This window comes from Sebastes fasciatus, chromosome 15, assembly GCF_043250625.1.
Source record: "Sebastes fasciatus isolate fSebFas1 chromosome 15, fSebFas1.pri, whole genome shotgun sequence".
Taxonomy (NCBI): Eukaryota; Metazoa; Chordata; class Actinopteri; order Perciformes; family Sebastidae; genus Sebastes; species Sebastes fasciatus.
Window position 1 is genome coordinate 7,202,264 of NC_133809.1, and position 20,418 is coordinate 7,222,681.

The 20,418-nt window shown below is 41.2% G+C and overlaps 1 protein-coding gene across 2 annotated transcripts in view; it reads right to left on the reverse strand.

The window, feature by feature from the left end:
- Positions 1 to 1,444: 1,444 nt before the first annotated feature.
- The window catches only part of sos2 (son of sevenless homolog 2 (Drosophila)), a 43,864-nt gene continuing 24,890 nt past the window's right edge, over positions 1,445 to 20,418 (reverse strand). The window contains exons 8-23 of one of the 2 annotated variants that reach the window (XM_074659878.1): positions 14,394 to 14,492; positions 13,743 to 13,870; positions 12,847 to 13,502; positions 12,635 to 12,716; positions 12,352 to 12,474; positions 9,993 to 10,105; positions 9,617 to 9,839; positions 9,384 to 9,503; positions 9,122 to 9,284; positions 8,067 to 8,184; positions 7,712 to 7,884; positions 7,500 to 7,616; positions 5,810 to 6,074; positions 5,503 to 5,547; positions 5,245 to 5,348; positions 1,445 to 4,571 (exon numbers count right to left, since the gene is read on the reverse strand). In XM_074659878.1, the coding sequence (XP_074515979.1) occupies positions 4,059 to 4,571; positions 5,245 to 5,348; positions 5,503 to 5,547; positions 5,810 to 6,074; positions 7,500 to 7,616; positions 7,712 to 7,884; positions 8,067 to 8,184; positions 9,122 to 9,284; positions 9,384 to 9,503; positions 9,617 to 9,839; positions 9,993 to 10,105; positions 12,352 to 12,474; positions 12,635 to 12,716; positions 12,847 to 13,502; positions 13,743 to 13,870; positions 14,394 to 14,492 (3,042 nt within the window). In that variant the 3' untranslated portion in view covers positions 1,445 to 4,058. The remainder of the gene's footprint in view (positions 4,572 to 5,244; positions 5,349 to 5,502; positions 5,548 to 5,809; positions 6,075 to 7,499; positions 7,617 to 7,711; positions 7,885 to 8,066; positions 8,185 to 9,121; positions 9,285 to 9,383; positions 9,504 to 9,616; positions 9,840 to 9,992; positions 10,106 to 12,351; positions 12,475 to 12,634; positions 12,717 to 12,846; positions 13,503 to 13,742; positions 13,871 to 14,393; positions 14,493 to 20,418) is intronic. The other variant, XM_074659879.1, reaches the window with a different exon arrangement.

The following is a 20,418-nucleotide window of genomic DNA, read 5'->3' on the forward strand; positions in this document are numbered from 1 at the left end:
CTGTCCATTTGTGATGTCACAAATATACAATATTTAGACCATTACACGGTTTTAAACGTAAACATTCTAAATGTGTCCCGTTGAAATGCACTAAAACGGAGCGTTTCAGACAGAGGGTAAATACAGGTATGTTCAGGCCGACAGTATGAGGAAAATAAAGTTTTTTTTTAACATTACAGGATGTAAACATGTTCTAGTAGAAACACAAAATACAAGTAAGAACCTGAAAATGAGCACGATATGGGACCTTTAACTGGAGGTGAGATATAAGCCTAGCTATGTGATGACATCAATGTGTAGCTAAAGAAAGGTACTAAGTAATAAGAAATTATTTTACTTCATAAATTTAAGGAGTAGATTTTAATATCTTAAAGAAGCAGTAAAGGGACATTTTTAGAAAAGATGCTTATTTCGCTTTCTGATGGAGAGTTCTAGTTCAGGCGAAGTGATTAGCTACCTAGCTACATGTAGTCTCCTCTGGTTGCCTGGCAACTACTCAGTCTCCGCTGGTTGCCTGGCAACTACTCATAGCCAAGTAGCTAATGCAAATAGTTAGCTTATATACCGTACAATGACGTATTTACACTTGGGTTATTCCTAGAGATCAAACAAGGGATTTATAACGTTAATTATTGAACTAATAGTTGCTGGTAGATGGGTTTTGCCGATCGACGCGGCCAGGCACGATGAAACCGGAACTCTGATTAGTGCAATGATGGCTGCAACAACTCTACCACAAGCGGTTCATGAGTTATGAAAGGGGACGTGGCCATGAATCTATATGGACATGCAAATGACATCAAGACTCGACCACCATCATACCTGAGAAATCTGCGGCAGATCGGACTATGTACAGTTGAGTTACAACAACTTCCTGTTTCATGGCCGCCACGCCACGGTCAGGTCGTTGAGTGAAAACTCACCATTTGAATAGTTTTTCATCCTGAAGGTCTTAAGATGGTCCTGACCAAATTTCAAGTCGTTCTGATTAAATCTGTAGAAGGAATTTGTTTAAAGTACGCGGCCTATAAAACGCTAAAAAAGAGCAAAAATCGCACATTAAATTCAAGATAGCTGACTTCCTGTTGAGTTTTGGGCATACCTCCAAGAGGCTTTTCTGTGCGTCTCCACATGTTACATCTGTCTGCCAAATTTCATACATGTAGGTGAAACTGGAGCGAGGGGCTGAATTTTTCCAACTTTCTAGGGGGCGCTAGCAAGCCATTTTACAACAGCCAAGCCCGAGACCCTTAAAATACCAACATTTTCACCACATCTGATAAGTGTGCCACGTTTAACAACTTTTTGAGCATGTTATGGTCATCAAAGAGGCGATTCATTACCGAGAAAAATAATAATTCCTACAGTTTCAAAAGGGCCTTCGCTGGCCCGACGCTGTCGGTGCTCGGGCCGTAATAAAAGAAAAAACGAGGAGAGAAATGAGTAGTTCAGTACAAAATAAGACTGGGTGATTTATTAATCTCATCAAGACCATTAATACAAAGCAGTTAAAAGGCCACATACCATCAAATAAACCGACTGCTGGATCAAGCTGTTACAGTGCCACTGGAGGAAAACCAATCTGTTATTCTGTCAGGGCTGGGGTTTAAAAAAATATACAACAAACAAACAGAAAACAAAAAAGACAAATTTGGCAAAATTAACCCCCACCAATACTGGCTTGGGAAACTTGGGAAATGGACAGAACATGAGTGAAGACAGCGAAGTGATTTGACTTCAGCTGTCGATTAAAAATCCTCCTTTTTTATCTCTAGTTTGAAAAACATTTTTTAGTTTGATCAGAAGTTTAATCATCATGTGCACAAAAACACAGCGAGAAGAGAAGGAGGAAAACAAGAGATTGTTTTTTAAATTTCACCGAAATCCAGCTCGTGGTGGTCAGACATCCTCAGGTGTTTATTTATACACATCATGGGGATAAAAGTGAGGCGGTAGACTCGTGTTTTTCTGCCCTGATCCATGTAGAAAGTGAGTTTGGACAGTTGCAAAGGACCATTGCATTTACAAACATGACCTATAACAACTGTGGCTCTTCAACAGTACAGCCTAAAGTGCACAAAGTGTGTTTTCTCAGAAAAAAAATGTCCAATTCTTCACTATGCTCAAATACTTGCAACTGAATAAAGGTCTGCGTATATTCACCTGCAACTTTAATACAATTCCAACCTCTGTTTAATGAGTGTTAGCATTAAAAAATCTTTGAAAAGGAGAAAAGGTAATTAGTAGGATGTACAAAGTGAAGCACACGTCTAAGTAAGTGCTTGGCATATTGAACTGTATATCTTTTTTTTTTCATTGCTTTAAAACAGCTAAGGGGCGGGGAAGAAAAAATGGCTTTCCTCAGTTAATACTCCCAGTGTTTCAACTGGAGATTGTCTGTAAGTAAGTTAGTGACAGTGACCTGTTTTTTTCTTGTTTTGTTTTTGTTTTTTTAGTTTTTTTTATCCGACTGTAGCAGCATTGGATTATTAGGCAATATTCGACTGAACAGATGCGGATGAGGGTACAATACAACAGGGAAAAAACTTGTCACTTTATACAAATTATTTAGTTAGTGTATACATGTTATATATACACAGTATCCACAAACATGTACAATTTCATAGTGTATAGCTTTGTTCTAAACATTACATAGGCAACTTTATTTTTTAGCATTTTAGACACCATTTTGCTTATTTCTGTAAAGTAGAAAACAAAATAAAAGGCACATCTGAGCATGATGCATGGATTATTTCAGTCTTTCCAAAGTGAAACAAAATGTTTTCAAGCAGAAGAAAAAGAAAGAGACAGAAAGAAGAAGTTAAAAAGTTCCTCTTTTTCATGGTTTTTTTTTTAGGTACTATTTCGAGCAGCCACTGGGGGGAGCTGACCCAGCTCTGGTGGGAGGTTGCGTGCTTCCAGTGCTGATTTATAATACCAATGAAGAAGAGTTGGTCATGGGGGGGCTTTTGGAGAAGAGCACAGTGTCAAGACAGCAGCGCACGTCCGTAAGGGGATCGGTTAAGACATCAGCTCGCGAAGAGTTGGAGAAAACTTCTTCGTCCTGGATCGGTGCTGTTTGATATCGTGGCAGACCTCCCTCTGTCGCTCACCGCCGAGGGATATTTTCAATAATCCGATCGAAACCTGCTGCCCGAACTCGATGTGCAAATGGAGTGTTCTCGGCTCTCGCTGTCCCATCCGGGCCGATAGGACTTGGAGCCTGGGGTCAGAGGTCACCGCTGTTGGATCTTTTTTTTAAAGGCAACGTTTTGTGGCTGCGGAGAGGCCTGTCTTCAGATAAAAAACAGTCAGACTCACGTCTATACAGTCACAGTGTACAGTTGAGATACAAGGTGGGGGATTCAGTGTCGCCTCCTTTATGCGTTTCTTTTAATGTCACATTTGTTTAAAAAAAGAAAATCCCTTATCCCCCTGCATAAAATAAGACTTTGGCAACTGTTTGTTTATCAGTTAGTAGGAAAAAAAACAAGTCAATGGAAATGTCTGCTGCTCACAGCCACCGTGAAAGAGCTACGTCTGAGTGGATCCTGGACGAGGTCTTAAAAATCTGTGAGCTGCAGCAGGACTCCAGATGATGTCAATGCCCAAAGAAACAAAGCATGACATTTGAGGCTACAAAGTCCAAGGCCCCCCACATTCAGCCCACCCTGACGGAGGGGTGGGACGTGGGGTGAGTGTAAGTTAAGAGTGTGAAGGGTGAGAACTTTTATCAGGAGCAGACTGTCCCGCTCCGTACAGAACAAACAGACACAAACACTCCTTGTTGTTTATTAGCTGGCACACCGGTGAGGGTTTCTCATTGGCACAGAGGGTTTATGATGAAGGCGGAGCTACTGATCCCCTGAGAGGCACAGCGGGGGTGTGATTGGTCGATGCGGAGGGCGGGCGGGTGGAGTTAAGAGTGTGTGGAGCAGTGTTATTCTTTCTGATCAGTAGCCTTGAGTCCACTGTGTCGTAGTTTGCAGGAGACAGTTTGAAGTTTGCATTTCAAGATCACCTCTAGGTGTTTAAAAAAAAAACATAATAGCGCAGACTCACTGGCTGCTGTCGGTGTTCTCCACCAATGAGAGGCCTTGTAGCGGCGGCGGCTGCAGCAGCAGCTCCCTTTTGTATGTCTTTGGTGGGAGTTTGGGGAGTTGTGGGCTGGAGTTGTGGCGCGGGGGGACAGGCGGAGCATGGATGGGAATAGGAAGAGGATAGAGGCTGTTCTGGCTGGCGCTGAGCGGGCAGCTCCGCCTGGGGATGCGGGGCGACGGCGTGCTGGGCGGGGTGTTCGGAGAGCTGGGGGAGCTGCCGAAGTCCCAGTGGTATCGGCCCACGGGGGAAGGCTGCATGTTGACGGGGTAGTTGATGAAGATCTCCGGGGGCCGCTGGGGCACCGGCGGAGGCGTGTCGGGCAGAGGGTCGCGGGGTGGAGGCGGAGGAGGGCTGGGCAGGGGGCCGTCCATGGGGGGGCCGTTGTAGATGAGCGGTCGAGGCTGGTTCCTGGGCAGAGGAGGGGGCAGCCGAGGAGGGATGGCTGGGGGGTTGTCGGACCTGGAGCTCAGCTGAGACACACAGAGACACACGGAAATCAGAACTGGGTCAAAAGAAGATGTATCACTAAACACGTCACCCCGATATGCACAGTGCAGGTGTACAGCAGTGGTTCTCTCTTTTTTTTTTTTTTAAAGTTATTTTTTTGGGGGCATTTTTCCATTTTTATTGAGGACAGTGGATAGAGTCTTGAAAGGGGGGAGAGAGAGTGGATGCGGAAAGGGCCACAGGCCGGATTCGAACCCGGGCCGCCGCGGTCAGGACCAAGCCTTAATACATGGACGCCCGCTCTACCAACTGAGCTAACCCAGGCGTCTGGTGGATTTGGCGAGAGCATAAATGGATACAATGGCTTCAGTTCCCCACCGGAAAGGGCTGTTTCATGGCAAGGTAAACCAGCAAAAATATTCTCAAATATAGCGTACACTTAAACTGATATTGATTTTTTTAGGTGTCTAAAAAACATTTGACTTCCCCCGTACACAGCAGTACATTACTTTGTTCCTGTGTGGTAACTCCTGTCTGTTTCTCCAAACTGGGGACGTGCCGACCGTCATCTACTGTAGGTAATACACTGACTATGAACAAGTACCTCATACAACCCCACTTCAAAACACCCGAACTATCCCTTTAAGGTGTTGTAATTATGGGTTTAATTGGTGGGAAATGATGCCCTGCTCTTACTTTGGATTCAGACATTGCGTCTTTCCTTCGTGGCGGCAGAGGAGGCGGCCTCAGCAGCTCCTCCCCGAGCTGGTGGAGGCTGCCGCAAGACGCAGACTGGAACTCTGAGAACAAGAAAAAGACACTTGTGGAGTTAAGAAAAAAAAACAGTATAGATAAAAGACACCGATCACAAAGTAGAATGATTCATCGGACAGTCAGGCAAGAAAACAATCAGGTGAAAACGACTTGATTGACAACAGAAAAGCCCACACTCACTTGAAGGCGGAAGATTAACAGGAGCAAATATGGGGTTGTTGATACCTGTAAAATTTAAAGAGGGAGAAGATGATTGATTTCAGAAGAACAAACCTGAGATCTTTTGACTGGATCAAAATGTTGTCATTGTAAAAAAAACATGCAGATACTGGCGGCATGCAGACAGTGTCTCAGGAACAGGACTTACCACTTAGCCACAGTTAAAGTTTATTTTATGCAATAATAAAAGTGAAATGTCAGAGGGACAAACATCTCCACTAACGTGCAGACAAAAGTGTGATTTCTGCAGAGAGTCAGCCGAACTCACCGCCATAGGAGAGGCTGAGGTCGTGGTCCATGAAGACTGAGCTGAGGTCAGAGGAGGCTGACTGCGGAGGGGTCGGCGTGTTCGGAGATGTGGGCACAGAGACCGACGCCGGCGTTTCCGGCTCGGTCTCTGCGATGCTCCGGAAGGTGATCTTATGCGGGGGCTCCCTCTCCAGGGGGACGGGGTGGCCCTTCAGGGTGCCAGAGGTAGACGTTCGCACAGGCCGGATCCCCGGGGATTTCAGAGTGTACATGGTCTTCCTGGGCTGCAGGACAGGAAACAGAAATTCAACAGTGAAAACTTTATCACCAATACAACCCATTCAGAACCAAGTGCTCACTGAAACTCATTCAAATATGTCTTTACCTCAAAGGCAAAAGTTTTACTGCAAAAAATATGAATTAGTATTTTCCCTTGGAACTACTTCAGACCAAAGAAACAGTGCCTATGAAAACTGTTCTCAGCGAGATCTGGGGATGATTTCGAGTAATGGGACAATGGGCATCATGCGGAAACATTCGCTTAAATTTATCTTAAAGGTCCCATATTGTAAAAAGTGAGATTTTAATGTTTTTTTATATTATAAAGCAGGTTTAAGTGCAATATAAATACTGTTAAAATATCAAAACGCTCAATATAAGGAGAAATACACACAGCTCGTATTCAGAAATTGCGTGTTTGAAGCAAGCCGTTAGGATTTCTGTCCATTTGTGATGTCACAAATATACAATATTTAGACCATTACACGGTTTTAATCATAAACATTCTAAATGTGTCCCAGTTTATTTCCTGTTGCAGTGTATATAAATAACATCAGCTGACAGGAAGTAAACATGGACCCAAACTGTTGCCTAGCAACGCAATTCCGTTGAAATGCACTAAAACGGAGCGTTTCAGACAGAGGGTAAATACATGGATATTCAGGCAGACATTACGAGGAAAATAAAAGTTTTTTTTTAACATTACAGTATGTAAACATGTTCTAGTAGAAACACAAAATACAAGTATAAACCTGAAAATGAGCATGATATGGGACCTTTAAATTTTCTCTTAACTTTCTGTTAACAGAAAAATTAAGAAAGGTCAACTCCAGATGCACCAAACGCTCTTAACCATCCAAATCTGCTCTTACTCAGGTGTGCTGAAAGAGGTTATCCCTCTCGTCTCTTGGGTAAATTGGAAGCGTGTGGCCGATTGTTTATTATTAGCATAGGTAACGCCTGCCAAACACTACACTATATAAGGGCAGGTGTTGTGCCGTGTAAAAATGCTCTGGCACATGCCAAATAATGTTAGAGATGCCACCAAAGAATGCACAATGAACTTCAGCAGATAGATCAATAGATAGATCCCAAATTAAGAAATTCTAAAACAATAGTAGTGAAACTGAGGTTCTGTTAAATAAACTTCAACATGTGATTTTTCCAGAGCTGCCTAGTGCAGCTTTCAGGCTGCCGTTCCTCATTTCAGCTGCTACAAACCCAACTTAACAAGATACAAAAAGACATTGCTATCAAATGGGCAAATTTACTACAGAAACAAATATGTTGCCCTTTGAATCATGATCAAAGATCCAAACAATGTTTTCTTCTGAAATCTTCAGTGAATGTGTATTTGGGACTAAAACATGGCACAGAACTGAAACTAAGAAACGTCACGACAACTGAAACACTGCAGTCTGAACACTTACAAATCGAGGAGCCTGCCTGCAGTTCCGTGGCTCAATATCCAGAGACATTTTGAACAGGTAGTCGGCAAACTCCTTCTCGCTCCTGTTGCCCATCGGGTTCAGGTTCTCAAAGAACCTCTGTGCAACAACAAAAACAAAGACATGTTTTTGAGTTCAGGATCTATGAAACACGTTGAAAGACCAGAGAGAAAATAAAAAGATTGAGCGCTCACCCTGATTTCGTGCTCCACCTTCAGACAGTAGGGCTGGTTCTGATACTGCTGGATCTCTCCTGTGATTTCAGCCACTTTCCTCCTCTTGCTGAAGTTGATCAGCTCCTTGCCGTGGCGTTTGAGGAAGTCTGGGTTGCCTTCCTCCGTCTTCAGGATGTTGGTTAAATAGATACCTGAGGATGAAGAAGAGTTTGATGGTCAAGAGAAGAACACTCTACAGAAACTTAAAACTCCTGTTGGTTTCATAATGAATAACGGTGACTGAAAGAGACAGTTACATATACATATTATTTTGACTCAGGTCATTTCATACTTCACTTGTAGTGGATCCATAGCAACCCTGCAGAAGACTTACCAAAGAAAGGCACACAGGGTGGGTTTATTGACTTCAGTTTAGCCAAGTATTTCTTAAAGTGGTCCTGGCTCAGCTCCACAGCTTCTTCCAGGATTTTCTTTTTCCTCTCTGGTATTGCCTGTGGGTGCAGGAGGGAGTAAAAGTCACATAAATTATGTTCTGAATTCAGTATTAGATCAAAATACACATCAAAACAATAAACATTAGATGTTTCTTAATAGCTAGTTGTTGTGGCAGGCGAAAAAAGGCCAGCATCTTAACATGCTGTACATGTTTAATGTAGTAACAAAGAAATGCATGATTCAGCAGTTTGATACAAACAATTATTTTTGTTAGTTGTGATTCAATTAAATCACAAAACCAGATAAGATAAACATTTTTTACAGTGTATGTGAAATTTTCCCATCAAAATGATGAGATTTACAATAAAATAAGAAGTGTTTTAGTTGAATTTAAATTTAATTATAACATTTTAAACTCCCAAAAATACATAAAAATGCCCAGTTTTAATCAAAATAAATTATCTTCAAAATAAAATTTTATATATTCTAATTTTTCATCTTCATCTCATCTGATCATTCCAGTACACGGATATTTTCACAGCGACATGGCCATCTGGAAAGAAGCTAAGTGGTGAGTGAGAGTGGTGTGAAAATGGTCGACAAACATGTTTTGTTTCATGTACATAGCATAACAACGGCTTGTATATCCACAGTCCTCGGTCTTCCTGTTTCCCTTTTTGAATGAAGAACACAACTGCGACTGCAAACGGCTGGTGTGGAGAGTTATTTCATCTCACGCAGGCAGAGAACGTACGTGGGAGTTCGCCGTTGGCGGTTGTCTTTGTGGTGTGTTCGAGTGCAACTTTTTGGCTAAGACAAAGGTGACGTGAGGCTGCTAGTTCTTGGATGGTGGTTTGGTGTGTCTGGGCCTTTAGGGGTTTAATGGTTTAGTAAAGGCTACCATAAAGTGAAAATACATAGTCAAATTGGTGCAATATTTTTTTTTTTGATGACGACAGTGTTTTTTCTGACTGCTTTAATAGTTTCACCCACCTCAAAGGTGTGGTCGAGCCTGTAGACCGGGACAGAGTTGATGGCGCTGACGACCTCCAGCACACCGTTGAAGTTGTTTAGCTCCTGGAAAACTTGCAGAATCTCTATGACCCGTGACAACACGGCCACCCTCTCTTCAAGGTTCATCGTCTCCACAATACACCTGAGAAACACACACACAGGTACAGATGTTAGTTTTTTTCCCCCCTAGGACTTTAAAACCAATTCTGCATTTTATTGTGAACAAAAATATCTGACTCACTTCTCGAACCAGAGTGTGAGGTTGGTGGTGTGGCGGATCATGCGGAGCAGGTTAGGCGAGTTCTTCTCTTTGTCCTCTTTGGTCCAGACGCTGCCGACCAGCTCGGACGGCCGCACAGCTCTGTGGAGGAAGAGAGTTTTTATTTTTCAGACTCTACCAGGTTATCTTATTTATCTGTATAAACAAACTGATTAAAATGAGCCTTCATCCACTGCTGTGTCACAGCGACTCACCTGTAGAGCTCTGATTCGAGCACAGTCAGCTGGCGGGCGATCTCTATAGGATGAAGGGTCATGAGGTCGAACGAGTCCACTTGGCCCGCTCTGCAGATGTGCCACTCGATGGGAGGAGGCGGGCTCTCGAAGGTGATGTTGTGGCTCACGCCGTTTGACTGCGTCTGCAGCTTCCTCCTGATGATCTTATTTATGGACTCAACCCACTTCCTCATAGACTTGCCTAAAAACAAAACACAAACTATGCTTTAGCAAATGAAGAGATGAGAGGCCTTAAAAAAGGATGTTACTGAAACTTCAACACTGATGTCACAAAGCTGAAAGTCTATTTTTGTGGAAGCGGAGGAACAAAGCAGAGGTGTGTCGTTCTTCTGACCTCTCAGCTGAATCTTGCTGCTGATGTACTCCTCTAATCGACTCCTCAGCTCTGGGTCGTTCTCAAAGTCGTAGAAATGATGTTCGACCCACTGACGGAAAACGTTGAGAACTCTGAGAAGCAAAGAGACGTTTACAGTATTAAATCATTATATGTATTGTCCTCCGCACATATTTCATATACTTTCATTTGCAAGTATCTGTAAGGAACTTAAGGACAACTGTGCACACTGAAAACATTTTTCCATTTACGTTTGACATTTTTACTGTTTTACCACCCCAAACTATTTTGCAATATTCTTTTTTTTGTAATTTTTGCCTTTAATGGACAGTCGGTAGTGAAGAGGAAGACAGGAAACAAGGGGAGAGAAAAGGATACGACATGTAACACAGGTCCTCAGCTGGAATCAAACCTTAAACGTTGTGTTTAATGCACTGCAACCATTCGACTACCGGGGAGCTCCACCTCCACACGTTTCATTTTCATATCAATCAAGAAATCCAAATAATAAAGAAAGAAATAGGGCATATAGTCAAATAAAAATAGAAAAAAAACTGTCAAGTTTATCATGGTGGTCATCTATGATTTAATAATGTAATATAATATAGTAACTTGTAATTAATTACATGGCTGATATGAATATCACGGCGTTCTACGGTCTTATTTCTTTATAGCACACCGTTGCTATGTATAACAGACCGTTGCTATGGACACAGTTCTGATGGTGGACTCTGGACGACCGTTTTTGTATCGAATTATTGATTTCTTAAGTAAGCAGCCGTGTAATAAGTGGGATAATGTACAGCTAGCGGGTCATTTTTGTGAAATAAACCCCTTCAGGGCGATGTGGCAACGGTTTATTTCACAACAATGACCGGCTCGCTGTACATTATATCCCTTACATATAATTTTAAACTCACAATCAGAGTGCCTCGGATGTTTTCCAGACCGACATCTAATACCAAGGACTTTCTTTTATAGTAAACTGGACAGCCAATTGTTTCTATTCTTAATTTAAATCCAAATATTTGTAGTATTACCAGACAAAAAGGCCGGTAAAATAGAGACATTTAGCAAACAAAGTCCTTAATTGAACACTTTTTGGCTGGTGGCCAGTGTGTCTTCTTTATCCTGTCAGTTAACTGTTTTAAAGAGTTGGTATTTAAAAATAGAAACAGCAGGAAGGTTTTGTGCTTTAAAGGGCAGAAGTCATCCCTGAAGAGGTATTTTCACCTTCTTTGAGTAAACGGTTGGACCGCATTGCAATGTTTATAACAACAGACCACCCAAACTCCAAGACAAGTTCCTTTAATGTTGGTCCCAATCGATGCTCAAACTCTGGAGGATTCTTATTATTGTTGTCTACAATGTACAGTGTGTTTGTAGCCTAACGCAGACACTCATGACCGACTTCCATCTTTTGATGTTTCACAAAATACTGTTGATCTTATAGTACGTGTGACCAGAAGACTTCACAATGTGTAACTGTCCACTTGTGTTTTAACTGATCCTGTGACTAAAGTTTAAAGGGTTTTTATTGCAGCTGCTCTTAACTCCAGCAGCGGTGCAGTCTGATACCGAGAAGCTCGAGGAGTTTTTAATGGTACTTACGGGACTATTCCTGACTCTGTCACTCCTTATAAGGAAACAAAAGTCTAATACAAAAGTAATTCTGTGGCTCACTGAGAACGTTCAGGCCTTAACAGGAGAGTCTAAAAGAGCCAAACAAACAACAACAGGAGACAAAGAGACACAAAAGCTTTTGTTGCTTTTTGAAAGGCCTCGTCAGGAAATAAAAGAAAAGCAGCTAAAGATGCTGGAAGAATTTTTTTTTTTTTTAGAAACTCAAGGGAATACATTTTATAAACAAAAACATTATGATGTAACCTATTGTCTAATTCCACCTGTAAAAGTTTGATTTTAACCCTCATAGACCATATGACAACGCAATTCAAGTTGACCACCTCAGATTTAAGATTAGCCAAGCAATAAACCCGGCCATCTCATGCTCTTACTTTTCCACTCTTTGTCTCGTGATGCCTTTTTTTTGTTCTAAATATTTTAGGACTGCGATGCTTAAAGGACCAGTGTGTAGGATTTTGGGGGATTTATTGGCAGAAATGAAAAATAATATTCATAACTATGTTTTCATTAGGTGTGCGTAACGACACGGAGGCGACTGTTCGTTCTAAACAACAATGGCGGCTCCTGAAGAGGTTAGCGTATCTGCAATAGCATCAATTATATCAGAACTGGAGAGTATTTCTTCATAGAAAGAAGAGCAAAGAACCGCACAGAAGGCTTTTCTCGATGGAAAAGATGTTAAGCTGACTCAGCTGTGATTGGACGGTTGTCGTACCTGAGTTGGACCGGCTGCACGTATTCCTTGCGGAATCTCTGGAGCTCGGCCGCCATCGGCTGGTCGCCGTTCCAGAGAGCCTGTCGGTCCTCCTCAGTCGGTTCTGGCTCAGGGATCTCAATCCTGAGAGAAATAATAATAATCAGACATATGATATTTAAAGACGTAAGGGCACCCACAACACCACATCATCACTAATAGATATATTTTTCCGAGTGAAGGCTCAGATAGGAATACATTAAACAACCACAGCAATGAAAATACTGCTCTGGTTTAAACGTACCTGTCGATCAGCAGGGTGAGAAGCTCTTGTGGTTTGCAGAATGATCGGTATGTGGTAAGAAACGTGCGCACAAAGTTAGGATCTACAAACAGATGAAACGGATTAGATAACAGACAATCAACATCACAATGTGTCTTTGCTAAATAAACCTTTTTGTTATATTGAGATATTTAAAATGTCTCTCCACAAGAAGCTGTACTGCAGCAGCTTACCAGCATACATATGGTAGGTGAGCCTCTCTATGAGCTTGACCACGGTGCCGGCCTTAATGATGGGGATGCCTGTTTTGCTCTGCACTTTGTCCTCAAACACAATATTCTCCTCAGAGTCCTGCACAGCAAAACGGTAAACCTCCGGTAAGGGCAGTCTTAGAGGATGCGCCTGCTCCTCGTGCTGCAGCACCGTGTCCAACATGCGATCCAAAGTGGAGCGGTACTGCAGAGTCACCAGCCCCGCCATCCACGCCGCCTTCTCCTCCGCTGTCCGTGCACAGAAAACCGCACAGTTTTCATCTTTTCCTATCAGTTCAAAGGCGTGCCGCAGCTCCCCCGAGTCCTCGCGATCCACGATGCGGATCTTCCTCAGCACAAACTTCTCCTTCAGGCGGTACTCCGCCCCGCTGCCCGAACCGGGCAGCCGTGAGCTCTGATTGGCCTTGCAACTTATCATCAGGCCGTCAAACAGGAAGTTGTGTCTCTCGTGCTTGGCGCCGGCTCGTAGAAGCGGACCCTCCAGGATGAACTCGCTGCAGCACTGGCCGATGTCTTTTCCCTCCCAGCCGTCGATGCTCTTCTGAATCTCGTTCATGCGTTTGATGGCGAGTTGTTTGCTACGAACCTGCCTGCTGTACAGGCGGTACATGGGCTCACTGTGAGGGAGGAGGGAAGTGTGGAGTCAGAAAACTGAAGAGCTCAATGCATAAATCAAACAATAAACCACTGAAACTGAACTGATGAGCTGCAGGATGCTCCAACTGCAACTTTTTCAACTGACAACTGACTTCTAGTAAAGCAAAATGTAAACTAATTTCTGCCATTTGGTCAATAACATGTAGACAGAACGACCAAATGAATACTAGTTATTATAAATACAAGTAGAGGAGGCGTACCCAGGTTTACGGCGAGGCTGGTGCTTGGCATAGATGCGCTCCACGCTACACTGAAGGTTAAGCAGCGCTGTGATCGCCTGTTTCAGACATTCTCGGTCATCTTGGTCTTGACTGCGCTCCTGAAGTTGCTGTAAAAATGGCAGAAAACACACACAACAGATATGTTGCTTTACTTCATAATACAGAAGTCTACAGATGTTTCTCACAGCAGAAAGTACAACAACAATATGACAGTGTTGAAGACGTTACATTTTAACAACAGATATAAACACAATTTCAACAAAATATAGAAAAATACAGGAAGAAAGAGTGTCAGCTTACACCTTGTTATTAGAATCATGTGGCTTAAACTGAACCTGAATTCAGTGTGGTGATATTTAGACAATATTCAGAGACATATGCTATAGCTAATGGCTAACCAAGCCTCAAATAGGCCACATTGTTCATTCGTAGCGCGAGAGCTTTGGCATGATGACGCCACAAAATGTCAATCCAGTATGTTTATCATTAACCACTAACCAGGGATGTGACCAGCAACATAAATGAAACCAAAAAACATACAAAATATGTAATAATTTCTCTAGAAAAGCTGCAGACACAGTGAAAAACAATCTCATCTTTGATTAGGAGCGTCCATGTGTCAGGACATACCTGCAGCAGCTCAAAGTAGTGCATACAGTGGTATACTGGGACCATCATCAGCTGTGGAAGGACATACTGGACTGCTTCTTTGAAGCCTTCTGCAACTGACTGGAGACACAAAGACACATAAGAAAGGTTAGTGACGGACATTATTAACAGATATGATCCAACCAGCATGTGATATTACGTCCGCCAACAAGGTTATGTTTTCGGTTTGGTTAGTTTGGTTGGTCCGTTTGTCTGCAGGATTACGGAAAAACTACTCATGAAAACTTGGAAGAGTGGGCCAAGTAAGAACCCATTACGTTTTTGGAGCGGATCCGAATTACGGGACGGATACCAACATAATATTTCACTTATGGAAATGTGATTTATAAAATTATTTTTGGTCAATTTCATTGATTTTCTCCCAGAAGCTTAAAACAAAAGTTGTATTTTTCCGCCAAGACACAAACAGACATAATAAACATACAAATTTTTATGAAACTTTTAACGTTAACTTTCTTTTCACTTCCAAATAATAATTAGTTAGATCAGTTCCCAACCTTTTTCCTTAAGGGACCCCTTTTCTATCATTGAGTAATCTAACAATCCTTGTCTAAGTGACATATTTTATGGATATTTAATATTATATTCAATGCATAACAATTACAGTACAGAACAACTGATGAACTGTACAATTAACCCAAATAGTGAACACAATAACTGCAGGACGTTTGTGTAAAACGAGCCATTTGGATGAATTTTGAGCGGATTATTTCCTGTGAATATTGCATCAGAGAGGAGAGTTCCTGTTATTTTTAGGAACTGTTAATGCAATTCTTTGTCTGGATTGTGTATTTTTTTAATTTTTAACAATCATACATATTTAATAGGCTTCACGCTGATGCTTGACCATTGTTCTATTAGCTCTTTGGTTGTTTTTACTGTGTACTTTTCTAAGGCAGGACAAGACTGTTTAGCAGAGAGGGAAGGCTCTGTGAATATAACTTGTGTTCAGGTCTTCACCGTGCCCTTATCCTGTTTATATCTTAAATAATAATCCAAACTTTAAAAATAACAATTTAATTTAGTTGTTTTTTTCTCACAGAAATGAATGAAATGCTGAGATATAGGCCAAAAAGGTTGTCTTAAACCCTTTAAAATCAAAAAGGCTTTGCGACCCACTGTGAAGCTCTGACGACCCCTAGAGAGGGTCGGGACCCCCAGGTTGGGAACCACTGATTAAGATGACTGGACGGGTTTAAACCTGTCTGAGGCTTGTGTTTTGTAGCACCCGTAGACGCCATTGTAAAGATGTATATCTAGTTCCATGTATATGTTAACAATGTTTATGATGCCAGTGAGTAAAATGTGATCAGACACAACGATAGAAAAAACTGAAATATGCCCCAGATTGTAAAATAACCACAAAATACAGCAATTCAGAATTGAAAAATAAGATATTCCTAGATAAGATATTCCTTTATTAGTCTTTATTAGTGGGGAAATTTGCAAATGGGGTATTCCTCACTACAAAATACTGCAAATGATAAAATGAGGAGTACTGTGAAGACAAGAACAATTAAAATGTGTATGTTTCAGAATATAAATGAGACAGAAGAGGCTGCAGGGTGACGAGTGATGGAGGATGGAGGAGGGAGAAGCGGTTGACCGAGTAAAGGCTTCAGGGTAACCGGAGAGGAGGCCGTCATAGTATCCATTTAAATCTCCCGTTCCCCTGATAGACGACTCAGAATCAATACGCTACTACTCAGACTCCACAGCAGCGGCCACGCTGTCTGTGCGGGGAGGGAGAGGAGGGAGAGGAGATGAAGCATGGAAAAGAAAAGACATCAGCTGCCTGACGCACGCTGATGGACAGCCGGGGGAACAATGACCTAAGTTTAGATCATGTTATTGATACGTCAGCATCCTGCTGGTTTACAAATGATCTGTGTGCATTAGGGCTACACGTTTGGATGCGTCATTATCAGCGCTATGTATTTAGCTTGATTGGGTGCAATAGTGGTGCCACGCATTTAAATTGTGTGCTTTGGTGCAACAAATCAAGCGCTCCCTAAACATAAAATAAAGTAAGAGTTTGTGTAAAAAAAAAATAATCGCCAATTATTTTGACAATCAATTAATCGGTTTAAGTAATTTTTCAAGAAAAAAAAAAGACAAATTCTCCGATTCCAGCTTCTTCAATGTGAATATTTTCTGGTTTCTTTACTCCTCTCTGACAGTAAACTGAATATCTTTGAGTTGTAGACAAAACAAGACATTTGAGGACGTCATCTTGGGCTTCAGGAAACACTGATCAACATTTTTTTTTACCATTTTCTGACGTTTTATAAACCAAATTACAGATAGTAACGTTATTCTATGATATATGATTGTCATGTCACGTCACGTCACTGTCTTGGCCGATGCCCAGGATGATGCAGTTCACTTAACGGCCACCGGTGTCATCAATAACAAGGATTTTCTGAAAGTTACATATAGTACCTTTAATAGTTGACAGCTAATCGGTTATTCGTTGCAGCACTAATTATGAGCCACTGTTTCTTTTTTTAACTCTCAAATATTGATTGAATCCAAAACTACACAGATATTTCACAGTGATCTGAGCTTTACGTGAAGGGCTACTTATACATCAGATCTGAGCTGGTAAACTGGAAATAAAGTTGACATTGTGTTGGATAACGTGTAAAAACGAGTCTCTACAGGAGCGTGCATCATTGTGGTAGCAGGCTAAATATAAACACACACAGAGCAGTAAGAATACAGGACAGAACGACTATGAGAACAACATGTTCCCATCTCACCGAGGCACGGGTCTTTTGCTGTCTTAATTCACAGCTTATTTTCAACATGAAATCTCCTCCTCCACCACCACCCTCACCACCACCACCTCAGGAGAAAAATGGCCCGCAGTGTGGCTGCCTGTTCTATTTTTAAAAGGCGATGTAATTTACCCACAATACCAGACGCTGCAGAGTGCAGGGGCTGAGTGCTCGACAGACACATCCATCTGACAGAGAGCGGGAGGGAGGGAGGGAGGGAGGAAGTCAAGAAGGATGGAGTGAGAAAGATGAAGTGCATGCAATGAGACAAAAAGCTGAAGAGGTAGAGCAGATGATGATGATGATGATGATGATGATGATGATGATGATGATGTTACTGCCAGGGGTTCGATCCACATTACAGCAAACGTTGCGATACGTATGCATTTATACCAGGTGATGTGCACGACAGTTTGGTTCAATGTTGCACAAAGAAGGTGGAGAGACGAGGAGACGAACAGCCGTCAGGTCAGAGATGAAACACAAAGTGAGAGATGCTAAAATAAGATTAGCCGACGGTGCAGAAACGAAGGCAGGAGCGGTTTGATAAAGAGGGTTTAGAGGGGAGGCTGGTGGAGAGACAACATTACACCATCTGCCCCTGGGACACACACACGCACGCACGCACGCACGCACGCACGCACGCACGCACGCACGCACGCACGCACGCACGCACGCACGCACGCACGCACGCACGCAAAATGGATTTCCAAAGCACCACAATAAGTATCACCTTTTGACCAGGACAAATCAGAATCTGTGGAAGCTGATTAGTTAACTAATTGATTAGTCAGTCGATCCAACAGAAGTTTACTCTGCAGTTATTTAGATTTTCAATGAAGTAATTTCAATTTAAGTAACGGGGGGGGGAACAATCAGTGGTTCCAGCTTCTCAAATGTGAATATTTGTTGGTTTTCTCTGTTTTATATGATAGTAAATTGACTATATTTGTCTTTAATGTCACATTCAAGAGGTGTAACATCACTTAACACAAAATGTTTATGGTAGTTAACACATTTTAGTTTGATATTAGTAACTTGTTAACACATAATCTAGAGTTTCAGAGTTAGGGTCCAAATATATTCATTAATTTTATTTTTCTGTTTTTGAAATGATTAGGGCTGAAATAAACAATTGTTTTTATTATTGATTCATCTGCCAATTATTTTCTCGATTAATCGTTTGTTCTGTAAAATATCAGAAAATTATATCACACTTTTCCAGAGCCCAAGCTGATGAAGTCTTCAAATGTTTTGTGTTGCCCAAAGTCCAAAACCTAAAGGAATTCAGTCTATGATCACATAATACAAAGGGAAAACAAAACCCTCACAGTTGAGAAAGCTGCAGCTGGGTAATGTTTGGCATTTATACTATAACGCAAAATTTAAAAATCTAATTAAATTTATTATGAAAATAATTGCCAATTAACCATTTCAGCTCTAAAATCAGGGCTGCAACTGACGGTGATGTTCTCAAATAATCTGCAGATAATTTTATAGATTAATCCATCAATTGTTATATATATATACAGTATATATATTATTTTTTTCAAATTTATTTTTTAAATGCCCATTGTAATTTCCCAGGGCCTGAAATTAGTTCCTCAGATTCATTAGTTTAAAGACATTCAGTTATGATCATATATGAGAAAAAAAGCAGTAAATCTGCACATTTGAGCAGCTGGAACCCGGAAATATTCAACATTTTTGTTTAAAAATTTACTGAAAGAATGAAAACTGTTTCTGTCGATCTATAATTGACCAATCAGCTTTAACTAGAATAAATAAATAAACAAATATTGGTACTCAAAGACAGGCATATTGAGCCAGGCTGAGAAAACACGTCTATTTCAGGTTATACACTGTTTAAGAAAACTGTTGGCTTTCAAGAAAAACAGCAAGTGAAACAATGCAAGGTGTTTTTAAATGAATACCGTGGTGCTAAAATAAAAATAAAGCTATATTTTTAACTCTTGTGCCCTTTCCTCCACCCTCATACAATGAGTATATGAAAATAAACACTGGGTGTGGGTAATCAGAGGACAGTGCCATCAGTGTTGATCTAACTGGGGTTAGACTGGTGGTTTGAGGGTAAACACAGCGAGGCCTCAACCTGAGCTACAGTAGGGCTGCAGGACGCTCAGTCAGCAGCAGCAGCGTTTAGGACTTTAAACTAACAGAGCAGGAAGATGTACGGTAGGTCTATCAACATAACATCTTAATATCTATTCAACAAACAGTTTGGTATTTAAAACCTTGAGTAGGACAGCAGCAAAACACCTCATACAGTAAAAACTGATTAAAGCTCTGCTTCATGTGAAACGGTCGGACTCGCTGGTCGTTGGCCTGAGAAAACACCAGCAAATATTTCATCTTCAAAGGCTGCCAAACTGCACCCCACCGAGCATAATTCAATGCTATTCTTGTGAGGAATGTCCAAATAAAACAATGCGGCAGCAGTGAATAAACTGTACACAGGACGCCGAATATGTCATGACATGCCCTCAAACGATATCGGGAGGAATTCCACCAGGTTCACTTCAAAGCGAAACAGGAACAAATATTCAAACTCTGTTTGCTTGATATAAAAACACATAAATGACCTACTTGTACCTCCATATTAAAAACAAACATGTTTTCTTTTCTTTTCAGGTTTATGGCATTTTTGCTTTATAAGAAAGTTTACATTTGAGAATGAGGAGAATATCAGGAGAGGCGGTTGGGAGTTGGAGACATAACGGCTATAACGAAAAAGTGAATTCTCAAACCCATAGTATGGCGACTAACGGTCGTAGACTTTAAACACAACAATTAACAATGATACCAAGACACAGACTTTAATACTAAAATATGATATACTGTTTATAATAAATGAATACTAGAATTTCCAATCCCACATCAGTAATGTTCAAGTTTCTAGATTTTTTATTTTAATATTTCATGCTTTTTTTTGTTTAATTTGAATTCTTTTTTTTTTATGTGACAAATTCTGTATTATACTAATGCAGGGTATCTGCATATTTTTGAATTACAAATTGAATGACTTTTAAGACTTTTTTAATACCTCTAAAGGGAAAAATAATATACCATTACTGCAGCAAAAGAAATCAACAAACTAGACTACTGTATACACCGTTATTGAGTTTTATAAAAAAAATGTATAACTGAAATATTTACTGCATATCAGCTAACGTAACTGCCGTCTC